Source organism: Protobothrops mucrosquamatus, unplaced genomic scaffold (assembly GCF_001527695.2).
Source record: "Protobothrops mucrosquamatus isolate PMUCROS unplaced genomic scaffold, P.Mucros_1.0 scaffold605, whole genome shotgun sequence".
NCBI lineage: Eukaryota > Metazoa > Chordata > Lepidosauria > Squamata > Viperidae > Protobothrops > Protobothrops mucrosquamatus.
Window position 1 is genome coordinate 302,801 of NW_015386903.1, and position 19,240 is coordinate 322,040.

A 19,240-nucleotide genomic window follows, 5' to 3' on the forward strand; every position below is an offset into this window, starting at 1 on the left:
GTGTACCTATATTGGTTAGATAAAGATTCAGGGACTGTACTTACCTCAGTTTCCACCTTAAAGAAAGGATTGATCTATCTATCTGTCATATCTCTCTCTCTCTCTCTCTCGTCTATTAATCATCTCACAATCTCACGGTTTATAGCCTAATGCCTTCACCACTACACCAAACCTGGGTCGCATTTGTCATGTTTAAGGAATACTGTAGCTGTATTCACTAATAGATCCTTATACTTCAGAGGTTACCTGCTCGCCAGCATTCACATTGTCTCATTACTTCTAGAAAAGTCCCAGCGTTTGCGTCCTTTATATCAATACATTAACTATGACAACCCAGAGATGAACAGACCATCGGACAAGGAATATGATCTGCCCCGAACGGAGGCTCCTTCTACCCAAGGAAACAAGACAGGCACCGTAGAACTGAGAATAACTCCATCAATAGGTAACAACCTGGAAAGAAAGGGTGAGGACCTAGCTTCTTTTCCAAGACCAACATGGGCTGGAATTGAAAAATAGGTTGGGCATAATTTGGTGCTGTGAGTGATTGGCTCAAACCTATTCTTGTTGTGATGCGAAGTCTATGTCCTCCTTTTTTTGAAAGTCTGAACTTATGATGCATTTTTAAGTTTCTATGATATGGAACTCAAAAAGCCACTTTGATTGCTATCATTGCCTTTTTTTCTTATCTACCTAGGAAAGAAATTACTGCATTCTGATCTCCGGTTCTCTGTTGCAGAAGGCAAGGAACCAAGGGGTCTACCAAGTGCCACTTCCGTAGTGAAAGCAGAGGTAGATAAGTCTACTCAAGTGGATATTGATAAGATGCTCAGCGTCTGTGCAGCTCATTTGGTCCCACCATTGTCACCCCAGAGCAGATAATCGTATCTGATAGGAGGCCAAGATCCTCCCTCAAGAGATCAACAGTGCTTTTTTTTCAGAGACTGGAAGATGCTCCTTGAATTCCGTCAGAGTGTAATTCATTTTTTGTTCATTACAGTCGGGTGTCAAAGTATAAGCATTTTGTCTTGTTTCTTGCGGTTAAATAGAGAGAAAAATGGGACCAGTCTAAGTACGAGTGGAATTGCTGCTATCTAAATACCAGTGCCCAACTGAATGTTAGAAAAGACAGAGAAGTACAGTCCGTTCCTCTCAAGATCCTCAAACCTTTAGGACAGGGGTGTCAAACTCAATCAGCATTGCGGTTGTCCTGGGGGGGGGGAGGGCTGGGTAGGTGTGGCCAGAGTGGGTGCAGCCTACTGGGTGGGTGTGGCTGGAGTGGGTGTGGCCTACTGGGTGGGCATGGCCAGCATCGTTCCCGTCAAGCGTGCCTATGGGGGCTTGGGCAGGAATGGGACAGATCTGGGGGTCTCTGGCAGAAGGGGGTGGGACTGGGGCAAGCGCCAAGGCANTATAGTCTACTCTTTACAAGGAAAGAGATGCACATACAAAATGTGGGTTACTTTGTTGGGTTACATAGCACAAGCACTAAGTGTTGAACAAGAGGTCCTGTAGAACAGAAATGATATTTCTAGCCTTGAATCCAGATGTGATCTTACAGAGGGAATCAAGGAAGAAAGGGCTATTCTAATTAATTTAAAATAAACAAGGAAACAAGACTTAAAATATGGGAAGAGGATGGTGGACTACATCGTCCTTTGCCAATAAAAACGTATTTACTTAAAGGAAACTTCGGGTTAAATTATTTTGCCCATTTTCCCATCACTGGATTGTACTTTGGAGGTTGGGGTAGAAAAGAAAGGGAATCTATCAAGGCAAACACAGGTCCCTGGGAAATCTCTGAGGAATGTTGAATTTCTTAGAGCGAATTCCATCCTCAGCATTTTTCTACATCGTACAAGATTCCTTAATGCTGAAGTACAGAGACTTTTGAGCGTTCTTACTTAATCAAATTGTCTGCATTAAAAGGAAGAAGGGAATGTGTGAGTTCAGAGAGTCAATTCTTTTGAGGAAGGCAAAATATAAACAGAAGTTACCACCTGGAGCTGTGTTTACTTTGCGCCTTTGCAGGCAATAAAATTTGAAGTATTATTTTGAGGGAGGCTCTCCGCTTGTATCTGAAAAAAATAAAAAACAAAATCCCGAGGGCTCCTACTGTGAAAGTACATAAACAGGATACACTTTAAAAATTCAGAAGCCAGATCTCAGAATTCCTGGATTCAAATCTTACATGCCTGCGGGGTTCACTTTTAACACACCATGCAATGTCTTCTGGTCTTGACTAATCGAAGATCAGATTTCCCAACCACAGCTTTTAAAAAGAGACTCTAGGTTGTCGTATATGTTTTAAATATTTTCTCCCTTTTGGGGTATCTGCAAATAGCAGCATGAGGGGAGAAACATAAGACCCCCCAAAACACCGTAAGAGGGATGATCATTAAACACCATTTTCTATCTCAAAAGCTATTTGCGTTCTATCACAAAATCTAATCACGGATTTCTATCACCCCAGCCTTGGTGAAGCTTTAAACATAGCACTCCTTGCCAAAGCATGTGCAGGTAATCCTCGACTTACGACCACAATCGAGCCCAACATTTCTATTGCTAAGTGAGAGTGAATTTTGCCCCAGTTTACGGCCTTTCTTGCCACAGTTGTTAAGCGAATCACTGCAGTTCTTAAATTAGTAGCACCGTTGTTAAGCGAATCTGGTTTGCCCCATTGACTTTGCTTGCCAGAAGGTCGCAAAAGGGGATCACGTGACTCCCGGGACACGGCGACCGCCGTAAATACGAGTCAGTTGCCAAATGTCTGAATTTTGACCACATGACCATGGGGATGCCGCAACAGTCATAAGTGTGAAAAACGGTCATTTTAAGTCAGTTTTTTCAGTGCTGCTGTTGGGGAGAAAATTCATCATTCGAGATTTTGCCTTTTTTAAAAAAAAAAAAATTATAGAAGCTGCACAAACCCCAGACCTTGTTGGTCCAACTGTAAATCAGGAACTGAAATGTGAAGCATAAGATATAGCTGTGGTACCTAAAAATAGCTTCAAAGTCACAAAAGAGAAGAAAATAATTAAGATTTTTTTCCCCTTAGGGAGCAGGGCAGCTGATCTGGTACATGGTTGTATCTGTTCTTAGTTTCCATTGTAGATTATCATTTAAAAGAACACAACTGAGCCGTGCTTGTTAATGCTTTATCTTAATTTACAGGATTAAAACCCGGTAGGAAAACAATGTAAGAAAAATAAAATAACATTCAAGTAAACAAATGTTTCATTAAAAAGTTAAAAGTTGGTTGTTTTTCTTCGAGTTCTGGCAATAAAATCTCCTCCAGGGATCTTGCAGGATTAAAATGGGAGAAAGGCAAAGGGACCAGAATTTGCTTCAATTCACTAAACTGCTGCTTATCTTGGATTGTCTCCAACAAATGCCAAGCCCTACCAGATTAGATTACAGTCAAGAGTAACTGGGGTATATTTTCAAGTCAGCTTCCCTCCCTTTTATTGCTCGCTTCATTAAACAGCCAAAAATTTCTCACCACCAAAGCTGGGTACGGGGGCATGGTTTTTGCACTGCCAAGCAATCAACATTGGTGAGATTGGCTAGCATGGAAAAAGACAGAAAAGAATATTGGAAAGAAACGGCAGAGTCTTGTACAACCCTCCCATCAACAAGTGTGCCGATACGCACACAACGGCAACTGCATTCCATCTGGTGCTCTGGCAAATAAAACAAAGCAAACACACTGAAGAAGATGATGCAAATTAGATAGTCACTTCCAAGTTCAACCTGTTCATGCAAAAAGCAAGATTTGTGTGTGTGTGTGTGTGTGTTCTTTTTTTAAGGGAAGGAATATAGGAATTTAATTCCAAATCCTCTCTGTCTCCACCCCCATTTTACTTGCTTTTGCTTTGGGCTCCAATTATCTTTTTCCATTTCTAGTTCCAAGGCACAGACTGAGGAATGGTGGAAAGAATCTGGAGCATCTTCTAACCAGTTAGCATCTAACTCATTCAATGCAACCTTCTCAGATCCGTGCTTCAGTCTTTCAGTGGGGCTTACATGATGGGCTTCATGTAAACGTTCGGAACACCCAAGGAATGAACATGATCTTTACCAGTTTATCCCTGAATTGTAGCAAAGTCTTGTGTCCTTCTGATCCTCTTAAGGACCAACTCTAAAGATGTGCCTCACTGTATTCCTTTGGGGAAGCCGTTTCCCCCTCAAAGAGCTGTAAAAAAAATAACTTCGATTCCTATTTTAAAAACAACGATCAGCCTCACTCTCTACCACTACATGCCAATTATGTTCCACTTGCATTAACACAAGAGCTGGGCACAGAAGAGAGCTTTGCCCCCTCAAAACTCTTGTGTTGGGGGACAGAGCTCTTATCTGCTGAGTGCAACTGGCAATTCAAGTTTTCCTAACAATACACAAGTCATTAAATTTAAGGAACCAAAGACAACGTACGCCCCGCAACATTTAAAATTCTCCCAGATTAAAAACCAAAGGCTCCCCCTTTACACACACATACACACACACATGCCCTTCCTCTTTTTTCCTGCTTCCATTCCACCCGCCCACCCACTTCCGTTTCCAATTGTTCCTTTTTTTTTGCAGGAATATCTGCATTATAAGTTATTTCTCTGAAGCGCCTCACAGAGGTTCTGGTTGGCATCAGGCTCTTCGATCATCTCCTCCACCGTTTCCCATTCCCCAGACCTGCTGGATCTTTTAATAGCATCTACGACACTTTGCATATAGAGACCATCTTCAAAGGAAGCTGCCATTGCCACCGGTTTGGGATCCCAGGTCCGCTGGTCTTCCTGGTCCTGGAAGGAAAGACGGAGAGCTTGCACCAGGTAGACCATCCCTTTCAGGTACAGGAGAGGGATGTCTTTGAATTCTTTTTCAGAAAGCTCTGCGTGGATCTTCAGGGTGTCCTTCAACAACAGCTCTTCCTGGGGAGCCGTGTTCTTCTGGCCGTATAAGTCCATCCCGCGAGCAACAAGGCGGCCAGCCGACCCTACAATCATGACCTCGTGAACAAAGGACCCAGGCATGTTGAAGTTCAGAGTCACCGTGCTGCAGATGCCTCCCGCCATCAGCATCTGGAAGAAGCAGAAGTCGTCGCTGGTGACGTGGCGGATGCCGCTGATGGCCGAGTTCTGCTTGACAAAAGTTTTCAGCAGCCCGTGGACCTTCTCCGCCTTTTGGCTTGTGAGATGGCTGAGCAGGTCTACGATGTACGTCCCCATCGTGTGCAGGCCGCCCCCACCCATCAGCTCATCGCAAATCCAGTTGTACTTCTGGCTGAGGAGGCTTCCCCAATACACACGCACGTCACAGACCAGGATGTTGCCGACGTAGTGTTCGTCGATTAACTGTTTCATCCTGACAAAAGCTGGCAAGAAGCGCAGAGCGTTGCCCACAATGCTCATGAGTTTGGGGTAATACCTGGCAGCCGTGACCATCTTGAAAGCATCGACAGAGGTAGCGGCTTTCTCACAGATTACATTCTTTCCAATTCCTGTAGACAAAGGGCAGCACTTTAATTCAGAGGTCAACGGGAATCTTTTTACTCCACACCCCAAAGGAGGAGAAAAACGAAGCCTTCAAAAGCGGAGCGGTTGCAACTAGCCGATTTCCAATTACTTCGTTTTTATTTTACTTTTACACATGGCAATACACATTTCATTTATATATTTTTTTCTATATTCCTCCTAACATCTTTTTAGTACTTAAAGAGGCCCCTAAACTGGTTGTGCCGATTCAAGAGGAAGCAAGGTTGGTTATTTTTAGCAATTCATCCATGAAAAATGAACTTGTCTGCTTGTTTTTATAATACATGTTAGAGCCGTGAGTTAGACTGATAGCAAGAAATGTGGCCATGAAGAATTTTTCAGGATATCGGAAGTTGTTCATTCTATCATTTAAGGGTTAAGATGTTGTTGTAGTCTTTGTAGATTTCCAGTGCTCAGCACAGCTACAGAAACATGCAGGTTTATTTATAATTTTATCCCTTAGAACAGTGGTTCTCAACCTTTTTAATACGGCAACCCCAACCGGTCGTAAGTCGAGGACTAAACCGGTCATAAGTCAAGGACTAAACCGGTCGTAAGTCGAGGACTTTCCCTGCCCGGGAGCGCCACGCATGCGTGGTTCCGCCCCCTGCGCCGGCCGAGGCGTAGCTGGCAAGCGGCAGAGACGGAGCAGGCCAACCACTAGCTGGCCCAGCTCAAGGGAGGTAAGGCACCCGCCGGAAAAGGGGGAAAAAAATGGCGGACAAAAAAAATGGCGGACAGCCTTGCTTGGCGACCCCCATGAAATGGTCAATCGACCCCAAATGGGGTCCCGACCCACAGGTTGAGAACCACTGCCTTAGAACTTCTCAGAACATGTAAAGTTAGTTCAGTCATACACAGAAGATGTCACTTCTGTAAAAAAAAAAAAAGCATTTTTGTTCTGAAGGTCTGGGACATTACTTCAGTTTTATTTAAGAAGAATATAAATTGTTAAGTAACCTTCCTGCTTGTAGTGCTGGATAGGCCAACAGCCAGAATAATGTTGGCAATTTGCAGGGATGAGGTTGCTGAAAAATACCCTGAGAAACAGCTATTGAGTTGCACTATTTAGGCAACCCAGAGACAGTCTGAAAGACTTTGAAGATCTGGCTGTTCTCCCAGGCACTGGGCAGAAAATATTGCCAGACGCAGCAAGGATGGAATGCTGAATTCATCTTGAGTAGGAGTACAAGCCTGCATTCAGAGAATTGCACTCGGAAGTCAGCGAAAGCCGACTCCAGCCAAGAATTAAAACAGCTTATAATGCTCCTGAAATATATAACTTTTGTATGAACGTAGGCAAGCAATCATCCTGAATACTCCTTCAACAATCAACGTAACTATTTTTTGCTATGTTGACAAGGAAAAGACCATGCAACAATATTGTCACTGAAACTTAGAAATGTTTCACCTTGTATCAATCCTCATCAAAATAAATCCATACAGAAATACAGGCAGTCCTATTTTAGTGACTACCTTGTATAGCAGTGGTGGCGAACCTATGGCACGGGTATCAGAACCTCTCTGTGGGCACGTGCGCCGTCGCCCCAGTCCTAGGCCGTCAGCTGGGTTTTATAAAACCTTTTCGCTTTAGGCCTCCGCCGCCGTGTCCCCAAAAAAAAAAAAAAGGTTCAATCAGTCAATTTCAACTTCTTGCAGAAAAAAGATCTTGCAAAGTTGGAATTGATTGATTGAACTTTTTAGTCCCACCCAGTCTGCCGTTACCACCGCAGCCACGCCCAGCCAATGGGCCAAACCCACCCGGCACTCGACGATGCATAAGTGGGTTTTGGGTTGCAGTTTGGGCACTCAGTCTCTAAAAGGTTCGCCATCACTGTTGTATAGCATCTGTTCATAACTATGATGATGAAAAGGTAATTTTGTGGCCAAGCTTCACATTTACAACTTTTGCAGGTCTGTAAAGCAGAGGAAAGCTGAAGATTGAAAACACAGTCAGTTTCATTTTAGCCACTCTTTGCTTAATGATCTAGTTCACAGGTGTCAAACTCGCGACGTCACGTGACAAGTCACGACGTATCGCAACTTTTTTCCCATTGCCCGGCAATGGGGTAGACGCGGTTTTGGCGTGACGCATCCTGGCCTGCGGGCCGGCAGTTTGACACCCCTGATCTAGTTGCTGGTCCCAGTTGTGGATTGCTAAACAAGGACTACCTGTAGTTTGGGTTTAAACGAAGTAGGGTAGTATTAACTGGCTGGCTGTCAAAAATGAGAACAAAAACCTCTCTATTCCCAATACATTTTGGTTTAATATGTGGTATCTGCTATGCAAATCCACCCTAGGAAAAGCAAATATGTTTATCAGAAAATTGAACCCATAAAAGCAAATAAAAAAACAAAAAATACCAACCCTTGGAGGCAATCCTGAAATGAAACATATCTGGGCACAAGCAATTGCCCTAGAGCAGGCATGTCAAACTGCTGGCCCACAGGCCGGATGCATCATACTGAAACCGCGCCCACCCCATTGCCGGCAATGGGGGAAAAGTCGCGATACGTCACGCGATGTCACGTGATGTTGCGAGTTTGACATGCCTGCCCTAGAGCCTAATAATTTACAAGCTCATATGTAAGAATCTGAGCCTCTGCAGGAAATGTTCTATGTATTAATTTTTTCTCTGTGTCCCCCATAATCCATCTACCTGCAAGGACCTGTGGTGGTGTGATCCCTCCCCCCACCCCCCGTGGGAGATTCATGTGATCTGATCTTTTTGGAGTAACAATAATCCTCCAAGTTTGTGGCTAGAAACAAACAGGCCTTTACTTTACCAACTGAAAATTCACCCAAGCATGAGGGTTTTGAACAAGAGAATTCCCAGTTCTCTGATACAATTTGTTCCAGGCTGAAATGTTCAATTTTCTGCTATTAATTACTCAACAACTGTGACCATCTTCCAGCTGGCATCTACCCAAGAGAAAGCTGAATCTTATACAATGCCCAAAACCGGCTATGGGAAAAACACCGTACCTAGAGCCTTCACAGCAATTTGTCGCGTTAGTGGTGGGGGAATGTTGATGCAAACCAGATCTACATCCTGGTGCAGCAAAACATCGTCTGTTCGACTTGTGTAGAAGGAAATGTTCATTTCCTCAGCTAGCTGTTTGGCTTCCTCTTCGGTCTTCCCCCAGAGAGCCTCGATGGAGAAGCCTTCTGCTCTCAGCAGAGGAACCAGCACACGGGCTGAGCTCCCAGTCCCAAATACTCCGACACCGGGAAGCATTTTCATGTTGTGTTCCTTCCGTACTTCAGTCCCCCAAGGCAAAGCCCCCAGAGAGTCTCTGATCTCTTCAGCATCTTTCTTCATTCATCGTGTCTACAAGAGGGAGGGGGGGGGAGGAGTGCAGAGAAGAGCAACAAAGATGATCAGGGGACTGAAGGCTAAACCATGTAAGGAACGGTTGCTGGAATTGGGTATGTCTAGTTTAACGAAGAGAAGGACGAGGGGGGACATGATAGCAGCATTCCAATATCTCAGGGGCTGCCCCAAAGAAGAGGGAGTCAAGCTATTCTCCAAGGCGCCTGAAGGCAGGACAAGAAGCAACGGGTGGAAACTAATCAAAGAGAGAAGCAACCTGGAACTAAGGAGAAACTTCCTGACAGCTAGAACAATTAACCAATGGAACAGCCTGCCTCCAGAAGTGGTGAATGCTCCAACACTGGAAGTTTTTAAGAAGAGACTGGGCAGCCATTTGTCTGAAATGGTGTAGGGTTCCTGCCTGGGCAGGGGGTTGGACTAGATGACCTCCAAGTCCCTTCCAACTTTATTATTATTATTATTATTATTATTATTATTATTATTATTATTATTATTATTATTATTATTATTATAATGGATCATTCGCAAAGTTTCATTTGCTAGTTTTCTATTTAACGTAAAGGTCAACATCCAATTTTGATGAAGCTTCTCAATTTTGACTGCCTCTCTCTATACTTTTAAATATGAATCCTGCCCACGTGCAATACAGACAGTCCTCAACTTAAAAACCACAACTGAGCCCAAATTTATGTTGCTAGGTGAGAAGTTTGTTAAGTGAGTTTTGCCCCCATTTTATAACTTTCTCGCTGCATCGTTAAGTGAACCACTGCTGTTCTTAAATTAGTAACCCAGTTAAGTGAACCTGGTTTCCCCATTCGCTTAGCTTGTTAGAAGGTCGCACAAGGGGATCACATGACTCCAGGAGACTGCAACTGTCACAAATGTGAGTCAGTTGTCAAGCATCAAATGTAAATCACGTGACCATACGGATGCTGCAACGTTCATAAGTGTGAACAATGGTCATAGGTCACTTTTTTCAGTGCTGTTGTAACATCAAAAGGTCACTAAATGAACTGATATAAGTCAAGGGCTACCTGTATGCACTGCCAGCATTTCCTTTAATGAATTCACATATGCATTGGATATTGTGTGAGTGAGATAATTAGCACAGAGGCCGATAATCCTGCTCCTATAGGTCTGTTCCCTTTCAGATTCTCACCATCTCTTTTTGGACCCACAGAGAACAAACAAAGGTGGAGCTGTGTCTCAGCCCTGCATTAATGATATCTCAAGCCGACCTGCCAAAGGCCTTTACCCAGCAGAGCTCCCTGTAGATACGAACAAAATGGGGAATGTGGAAGGATTAACATTGGCTAACAATGGCCACAGGGCTCAGAACTGACCCCTTCCACAAAACACGCCGCTTTGTAAAAGCTCTGTTCTCTCAAATAAGAGTGAAGCCACTGTCCTACTACTCCATGATCCAACCTAGAGAGACAGTGGCCAAGAAGGTAACAAAGAGAAGACCACTTGCTCCATGGATTAAATATCTATGACCAAAGCAAACTCCAATTAGACTTCAGACTGGAACGACTCGAGATCTTTTATTATCACCGTTTCAAACGGGATTGGTCAGGCACAAAGCCTTACAGCCCTATGTTTTAAAACAGGATTTGGCTCATTCCAAGATGCCTTGGACAGCAATCCCTGCAAAACGGGTGTGTGTGTGTGTGTGTGTCTTTAGGACCCCTGGCACTCAGGGGGTGCTTTGCGTTAAGGCACCCTAAGAAGCCCAGGCGTAGCTTTGAGCTAGGAAGCTCATCAAGGGGGCCCAAAAGCCGTGGCTCAGAGGCAGGTCCTTCTTTGGATCCCACACCTATGAATCACAGCATCAGCCCCTAACCCAGTGGTTCTCAACCTGTGGGTCGGGACCCCATTTGGGGTCGATCGACCATTTCATGGGGGTCGCCAAGCAAGGCTGTCCGCCATTTTTTTTTGTCCGCCATTTTTTCCCCCTTTTCCAGCGGGTGCCTTACCTCCCTTGGGCTGGGCCAGCTGGTGGTCGGCCTGCTCCGTCTCTGCCGCTTGCCAGCTACGCCTCGGCCGGCGCAGGGGGCGGAACCACGCATGTGTGGCGCTCCCGGGCAGGGAAAGTCCTCGACGTACGACCGGTTGGGTAGTCCTCGACTTACGACCGGTTTAGTCCTCGACTTACGACCGGTTTAGTCCTCGACCGGTTGGGGTCGCGGCATTAAAAAGGTTGAGAACCACTGCCCTAAGCACGTCTGTATTGAATCTCCTGGGTATACAAATGCACATCTACCCACGTATGGACAAAGACACGTTTGGCACAAAGGTCTAGACAGCGACATCTGTGTCTCCTTATGCCTGAGTATGACGGTCCATACTCAGGCATAAGGAGACACAGAGGGAGCTGGGGCACAGACGTTAACACGTATACACGCAGCAATACGTGCACACGCATTCACACGGCCACCTGCCAAGTGAACCCTCCCCCCCCGCCCCTTCCTCTCCCTTTCCCCCACGCCCACCTCGTGTCCATCGGCGCCCCTTCTCACGTGCGACTCGGCCGGCGACCGAGAAGAAGCGAAGGAGGGCCGCGGCGCCTCGCCGGGCGTCGCGCTGGCTCGCTCCCGACACCGGCGGCGGCGGCGGCGGCGCGCTCGGCCGGCCACCTCCTTCCCTCCCGCGAGGGCGGAGCGCTTTGCGCGTGCGCCAGCGCTCGGGGCGGGGCGGAACAAAGACTGGCGCGAGCTGCTTCTGCTCCTCCCCCCTCCCTCTCCGTTTCTCTTAAAGGCGCCGCCCTCTCCGTTTCTCTTAAAGGTCTTTTCCTCCGGCGCTAGGATGGAGTCAAATTAGCGCGAGTTTAAGCACCCGCTGGGGACGCCTGCTGCAAAAGTGGAGCGGTGTTATGCACCCTAAGCTGCCCCTCTTTTGATTCATATTATTGTGCTTTCCTTGTTTATGGTTTTAATAATAATAACAATAATAATAATAATAATAATAATTTTAAAAAAAAAGTTGGAAGGGACCTTGTAGGTCATCTAGTCCAACCCCCTGCTCAGGCAGGAAACCCTATACCATTTCGGGCAAATGGCTGTCCAGTCTCGTCTTATTGCTTTGCTGTTGTTATGTTTACGTTTTTTTTATTATTTTTCCCGTTTTATTGCTCTGTGTTGCCCAGAGTAGCCCCCCCCCATGGGCAGCAAATACATTTAACAAATAAATAAGTACATTGATAAGCTATCCTTAATTTCTTTAACTCGCTCTTGTTTATTCCTTTGAACTGGGTTTGCATAGCAGGGCTTTTGAAAAAGGTACCGTGCAAAATATATTGAAGAGAAGAGGGGGGGAAAGCAACAGGACTGCAGTGATGACACGGTCAAAGAGCAATGGATATCTAACACAGATTCAAGTGAATCAAAAGGGAAGAGGACATGTTGGATGCTGACCACTTTGCTTTGATCCAGGCCATTGAGTTTTATATAATATTGGTTAAAATAAGCCATGACTTAACACGGCGCATGAACCCAATTGCTACTCTGCTTTTAGCTCATTTTTCTCTGCCAGCTTTTGTCTGGAAGCTGGTTAATTCCTGTTGGCTAATACCTTTCCAAGCAAATTAGCAGTAAGACTTTTAGCTCTGCAAAGGGCTGTTCTTAGGCTCTGCATATATGGAGCAAAGCACAATGTAAGGATTAAGTATGTGCCATCAAGTGATTCTTAATGACGCATTAAGATCCAAAAATCATGACCCCTGGGTCAAAAGTCAGGACCTCTGGGTCATAGGTTGAGACCTAGCATCTAACAAAATGATTTTGTTATTTCTTCTTTTTGTGAGTGTGTTGTATTGTTTTGTGTTTTTGACTTTTGTATGTCTTTCAGAGTCACATATGCGAGATGGATGGCTACATAAATTAATGAATAATAAACTTACCTAATTGCAATGCCACCAGATTCTGATGCTCCCATGCAAACTCCTTCAGCTCCAGAAGAAAATATCAGTTTCGGTTTTTCTCCAGAATAGAATTTGGAGTTGCATACAAAAAAACTGAAATACAAAGAAGACAATATCAAAAGGAAGATGAAACAGGAAAGAGACATCATTGTTTTCCTCATTAGATGGTGTTTCTGCAATATTACTGACCAAACAAGCCTTAACAAACCACATTCAGACTAAATGCAAAATCAGAACCCAGATGGGCTTTCCGCACCCCACTGCTGCTTCAAAGCTTTTTAACTAGAAAAATCAGGAATCAACTTATCTAAGCTACCATGTCTGTTTTCCACATAGCTATTGCAACTTGTAAAACAGTTAATGGCTCAGAACAGGGGACTCCACGTCCTATAAGCCAGTGGGCATATTTGCAATTGAATGTTATAATCTAGTCTTAAAAAATAGTCATCATGTTTCATGTGGCTGATGGGATGGAATGTGCACCTGGCAGCAGCCAAGGGGAAGGCGTGGTCCATCTCAAAGCCTTCCCAGAAAGAGTCCCAAATTAAAAGACTGCACAGTGCCAATCTGGAAGGAGGGTGGGAGAGTTTCAGGGTAACCACACCCTAGAACTTCATAGGATACCTGTATACCCCTAACAATCTGGGACTTCATTTTAATGAACACTTATGACCACGGCAGCATTCCCATGATCACATTTGAATGCTTGGCAACTGATTCACCTTTATGATGGTTGCACCTTTTGTGATCTTCTGACAAGCAAAGTCAGAAACTGGAAAAAATAAATTCAATATTTGCACAGCAAAATAAAATCAAGAGCTGCTTGGCAAGAAAATGGTGGGGAAGATGCAAACAAAACACAAAAACGCAGAAAAAGGGGCTTGAATTTTAGGTACGGAGGACCCGACGTGTAGAGGGGCAATTTATTGCAAGAGAGGTAATCTCCATCAACCCCCACCCCACAAAGCTGGCTAATGGGATATGTAGTCCACAGCATCTCCTACACTGTCTGTGTGTGTGTGCATAAAATCATAATTTTATTTTTTTTATTAAATTTTCAGATTTCCTTTAAGCAATGAGTATTTTGAGGGGGGGCAACCTGTTTAATTTTTTGTTCTCTGTTGCAAGAAGGGATGTTCCTTATAACACCCCTACCCCAGAGGTGGCTGATGGGATTTGTAATCCAAAACATCCCCAGTATAAATCCAAGTCTCCTTCTGATCTCTCAGTCCTCCAATCACCTTTGCAAAGATAATAGAGATAATTTAAAACCAGCGCCTTTGCAGGGCTGGGGTGGAGAAGGCCAGCCTCCAATCGAAGAAAAGCTAAAGCCACCCCATGCACCTCTCATGCAAAAGGCGGCTGGCTGGCGGATGGGATTTGTAGTCTAGAGGGTCCCCGGGCAGGGCGAAGAATCTCCAGGTGGTGCGTAGGTTGGAAGAGAAGGCATTACACGCGCCCAGCCCGCGTGCCTGCCTCTAATCGCCCTCACCTGTGCGGCTGCGGCACACCTGCCCTTGATGAGCCGCCTCGCGCTGCTTCCCGCCGTCTCCATGGCAACCGCTCCGCGAGCCGGCTCGGACCCCCGCCGAGGCGAGACGCGCGCGCCTTTCCCGCCGAGCGCTTCTCCGACCGCCTCCCTGTCCTTCTCCATACCCACCTCGACGGTGATTGGCTGCTTTGGAAACCCGTTCCTCGGATTGGCTGAGCGGCCTCTCCCCCCGCCGAGGGGCGGGAACAATTTAAAAAGTCAGCGGGCTCCTCACGCTGAGGCAAAAGAGCGAGTGCGCTGCGCAAGCAGCAGACGCCGCTCCAACTCCGTCTCTTGGTTCCTTAAAGAGACGATGCTGCGGGGCGCGGGAGAGCAAAAAAAAAATCTCTCCCCACTGCGCCTCCGCAGCCCAAGACCTCGCGCTTTAGGCCGGGACTTGGCCTTTTGCGCTCCGAGGTAATTTTATCTGAAATTCTTAGACGTTGTGGGAGACGGAGGGGAGCTAATTAATAGCCGATTCTCGGGGAGTAAGGGTGTCACCTACGATAATTTTAACCGCGGCGTTTGTCCTTAGGAGTAAAACGCCAGTGGTGGCTGAGGTAATGTCTCAACGGGGTCTTATTTAAAGGACTCCAATACCACAGCTCACCTGTGGTGAGTTACCTCAGTCCCACCAAGGGGTTTCCTCTCAGGGAATAAGGCAGACTTCTGGGTCCTGAATAATTTTAGCCAAGGCTCAAGTTTTTAGGAGTAAAATATTGCTGGAGGCTGAGGTAATCTTAGCCATGTCCTTTTAAAAGGACCAAACCAACACAGGTGAGGAAATTAAAATCAGCTTAGGAGGAATAAAGCTGATGTAACTTAGCCATGCCCTTTTAAAAGGACCAAGCCACCACAGGTGAGTTAAGTTAAAATCAGCTTAGGAGGAATAAAGCTGAGGCAATTTTAGCCATGTGCAGTTAAAAGGGTTCAACTAGCACAGGTGTATAAGCAATAAAATTAGCTTAAAGACAAAATTGCTTCAATCCCTGGAGTTGACTTTTCTTTCTTGAATAAAGTTAATTAAAATTACTTCAGGTCTAGGAGCTGACCTTGCTCTCAGAAATAACGTCAGTTCTTGGGACCTGAGATAATTCTAGCCTTCAAGTTTTTTAAATAAAATATCCTCAGTCATGTCCTGTTAACAAGGACCAAACCACCACAGTGAATCAGATTTAAAAATAATTTTAAAGGTAAAATTGCTTCAGTCCCTGGAGTTGACCTTCCTTTCTTGAATAAAGTCAATTCTTGAGACCTGAGGTCATTTTAGCCAAGGCTCAAGTTCTTAAATTCCTTGGCCAAATAAAGCCTATTCTGTTCCATTCCATTCAAACATGTAGAGGACTAGCTACTTCAAGTAAAGGCAAAAGTTAACCAAAATTACATCAGGTTCAGGAGTTGACCTTGTTCTGAGAAATAAAAATTCTTGGGACCTGTGGTAATTCTAGCCAAAACTCAAGTTCTTAAAGTAAAATATTGGCTGAGGTAATTTCAGCCATGTCCTGTTAAAAGGATCAAATCACAGCGAGTCAGATTTAAAAATAGCTTTAAAGATAAAATTGCCTCGGGAGCTGACCTTGCTCTTGGGAATAAAGTGACTTCTTGGGGCCTGAGGTAACTTTAGTGAAGGCTCAAGTTCTTTAAAAAAAATTCCTTGTGTGTCTAATCACACTTGGCCAGGGGTAGGCAACCTTGGCTCTTTTATGACTTGCAGACTTCAACTCCCAGAATTCCTGAGCCAGCATGGCTCAGCTTGGAAACCTCTCCCTTTCTCCTCAGCATGGCTGGCTCAGGAATTCTGGGAGTTGAAGTCCACGAGTCACAAAAGAGCCAAGGTTGCCTATCCCTGCACTTGGCCAATAAAGCCTATTCTATTCCTATTTATTCCCTTTCCCCCTACTCTCCTACCCTACCCTTTCATTGTCTAATCTACTCTAAAAGAAGCAAAATATGTAGAGGACTAGTTACTTCAGCTAAGGCAAAAGTTATCTAAAATTACTTCATGTCCAGGAGCTGACCTTCCTCAGGAATAAATTTAATTCTTGGAACCTGAGGTAATTCTAGCCAAGATTCGTTAAAAGAAGCAGAATACGAAGAGGACTAGCTACTTCAAGGAACTAAAGGCACAATTTAACTAAGATTTCTTCAGGTCCATAAGCTGACCTAACTTGCAGGAAGGTAAACTTTCAGAGCCTGAAGGAATTTTAGGGATACTTTCCTGTTCCTGGAGAGCAAGACTAACACCTGGGCCTGGAACAGGTTTTTTGGGGACCAGTAAAAATCTGTGGTCTGAGATATTCTCAAGGGTACATCATTCCAATTCATTGTATCTTGTTTCTTTCACATGTAGGATAAAGCACATAAAAGCTCCATTGTAAAATTGCTGTATTGGTTTCTAGTCTCTGAATATCAGGTGTCATTTGGCAACATTGTTTTTCTTTATTATTATTATTTCAAAGGCACTCTACATGAAATGAATCACAACTGACAAGCAGACGAAGACATCAAAGATAAGCCAGTTTCATTAACTATCCTGTGCTGCATTTGGTCAAGAAGCCTATTAACTATCCTGTGCTGCATTTGGTCAAGAAGCCTGACAGGTACTGTTGGCAACTTGTGGTGAATTACTGCAAAAACCTTTGGGCCTTGCTAAAGCTTACCCTAAGGCTTGCTTTTTTTTGGCAAAACAACAACAACATGATGCTAAAAACTAGGCATAAATGTGACAAATGTATCTAAAATGTAGAAACAATAGCACTCAGCTACAAGCGTCCTCCAGTCCCTGAGGTCCCCCTCAGTACTCCGACTGGAAGGACATCCTTTTGGATCACCTCCCTCCAGCTTCACTCTCTTAGAAAGGATGCCAGTACCAGCCAGACTTCTTAGAACTGAAAGTAAACCTGGTGATGCATTGTAATATACTGCTCTGTAGGAGACAATTTGTGGCTCACGGTAGAAATGAATGGTCCTAGATCAGCGGTGGCGAACCTATGGCACGCATGCCAGAGATAGTACTCTGAGCCCTCCTATGGGCATACGTGCCGATGCCCCAGCCCCACCTCTCCCGCAGTCCCCTCCTCCCCAGCAGCCGCCCGGAGGAGAATCGCCCCTGGGCGTGGCCTGAACGCAGCAGCCCAGGCAAGGACATAGCAGCCAGGCAGTGGGGACGAGACTCCACCCTTGCACCCCGTCGCATGCAGATGATGCTGTGGGGTGCAGGCGGAGGGCGTGGCTGCCATGGCACTGCAGGGCCGCCTGGGTGACCTGCAACGGGCCATGGAGGTGGTAGGTGGCCCTGCGGGCTGGCGGAGTGGGATGGGGAGGAGGGCGAGCGGGAGTGGGGGCAGGGCGGTTTTTGGGCACTCTGTGTCTAAAAGGTTCGCCATCACTGTCCTAGATGCTCTCTGAGTTTGGTGGTTTTCTTGTGGATGTTTTATTACCCACTAGCAGTGCTAGGAGGGAATGCGCTTTCTATCAACTTATGTTCAAGTGGCTTGTCACTTGAGTATTGGAGGAAGTAGTCTCAGAGATCTTTCGTTGGGTTATTTGTTGTTCTTTGGCATTTTCTTGATTGAACTATTGTTCATTTCTTCATTGTTGGTCTGATGTTCATCAGGGGTAGGCAACCTTATCTCTTTTATGACTTGTGGACTTCAACTCCCAGAATTCCTGAGTCAGCATGGCTGACTCAGGAATTCTGGGAGTTGAAATCCACAAGTCATAAAAGAGACAAGGTTACCTACCCCTGGCATAGATGAACATCAGACCAACAATGAAGAAATGAACAATAGTTCAATCAAGAAAATGCCAAAGAACAACAAAAGACAAGGTTGCCTACCCCTGACTATGCTCATGTGGGTGTCTATTGCTAGTGAGGTGGTGTTTTGGACCTTTTGTTTCCTTTTGGGCTTGTTGATTGTTTCTTGTGGACAGATTTAGATATTGTTTATGTCTATCTGTCTACTGATGGCTAATCTACTGATGGCCTGGCTTTTGGAAATTTCCTAGCGTTTGACATGGTTTGGTCTACGATGCTCACAGTTTCCCAATTGAAACTATAGTGAAGTCGGTCAATATGTAGTGAAAGAGGAGAGTTTCATCATGTATTCTGATTGCTAGTTGCTACTATGACTGATAAGAGATTTTAAACCTTTCTTTCCAGGTTTAATTTTAACAATGGCAATGGTTCTTAGAACCATAAAGGAGACCTCAATGGCCCATTTTACTCCTAGGTGTGGCTGTTAATTGATAATAGATTTTATAGCGAGGTCTTCTTTTTTTGCCATGGCATAATTTTGGCCATGGCAATGGTTCTTAGAACCAGAAAGGATTCAGTAGTCCATTTTAATGCTAGATATGGCCATTGATTGATAATAGATTTTATACTTTATTTGACCTGGCATAATTTTGGCCATGGCGATGGTTCTTGGAACCAGAAAGAAGAACTCAGCAGCCCGTTTTAATGCTAGGTGTGGCTGTTGATTGATAATAGATTTTATAGGGTTTTTTTGCCTGGCATAATTTTGGCCCTGGCGATGGTTCTCAGAACCAAAAAGAACTCAGCAGCCCATTTTAATGCTAGGTGTGGCTGCTCATTCATAATAGATTATATAGTTTTCTGCCTGGCGTAATTTTGGCCATGGCGAAGGTTCTTAGAACCAGAAAGAAGAACTCAGCAGCCCATTTTAATTGCTAGGTGTGGCTGTTGATTGATAATAGATTTTATACTTTTTTTTTTTGGCCTGGCGTAATTTTAGCCATGGCGATGGTTCTTAGAACCAGAAAGAAGAACTCCGCAGCCCATTTTAATGTTAGGTGTGGCTGTTGATTGATAATACATTTTATATATATTTTTTTTGCCTGGCGTAATTTTAGCCATGGCGATGGTTCTTAGAACCAGAAAGAAGAACTCCGCAGCCCATTTTAA

General features: G+C 44.8%; 1 protein-coding gene across 1 annotated transcript; it reads right to left on the reverse strand.

Annotated features, from left to right (window-relative positions):
• Nucleotides 1-4,595: 4,595 nt before the first annotated feature.
• GFOD2 (glucose-fructose oxidoreductase domain containing 2) lies at nt 4,596-8,793 on the reverse strand. Its single transcript, XM_015817573.1, has 2 exons — nt 8,515-8,793; nt 4,596-5,494 (listed from the first exon to the last, which is right to left on the reverse strand). The coding sequence occupies exons 1-2, from the start codon at nt 8,771-8,773 to the stop codon at nt 4,596-4,598; spliced, it is 1,158 nt and encodes a 385-aa protein (XP_015673059.1). The 5' UTR covers nt 8,774-8,793.
• Nucleotides 8,794-19,240: the final 10,447 nt, after the last annotated feature.

What these genes read in the sequence shown, in the direction of transcription:
- GFOD2 (XM_015817573.1), bottom strand. Translation starts at nt 8,773, where the DNA reads ATGAAAATGCTTCCCGGTGTCGGAGTATTTGGGACTGGGAGCTCAGCC. An exon ending in AATTGCTGTGAAGGCTCTAG is followed by an intron (nt 5,495 to 8,514) that starts GTACGGTGTTTT and finishes CTTTGTCTACAG; the next exon opens with GAATTGGAAAGAATGTAATC.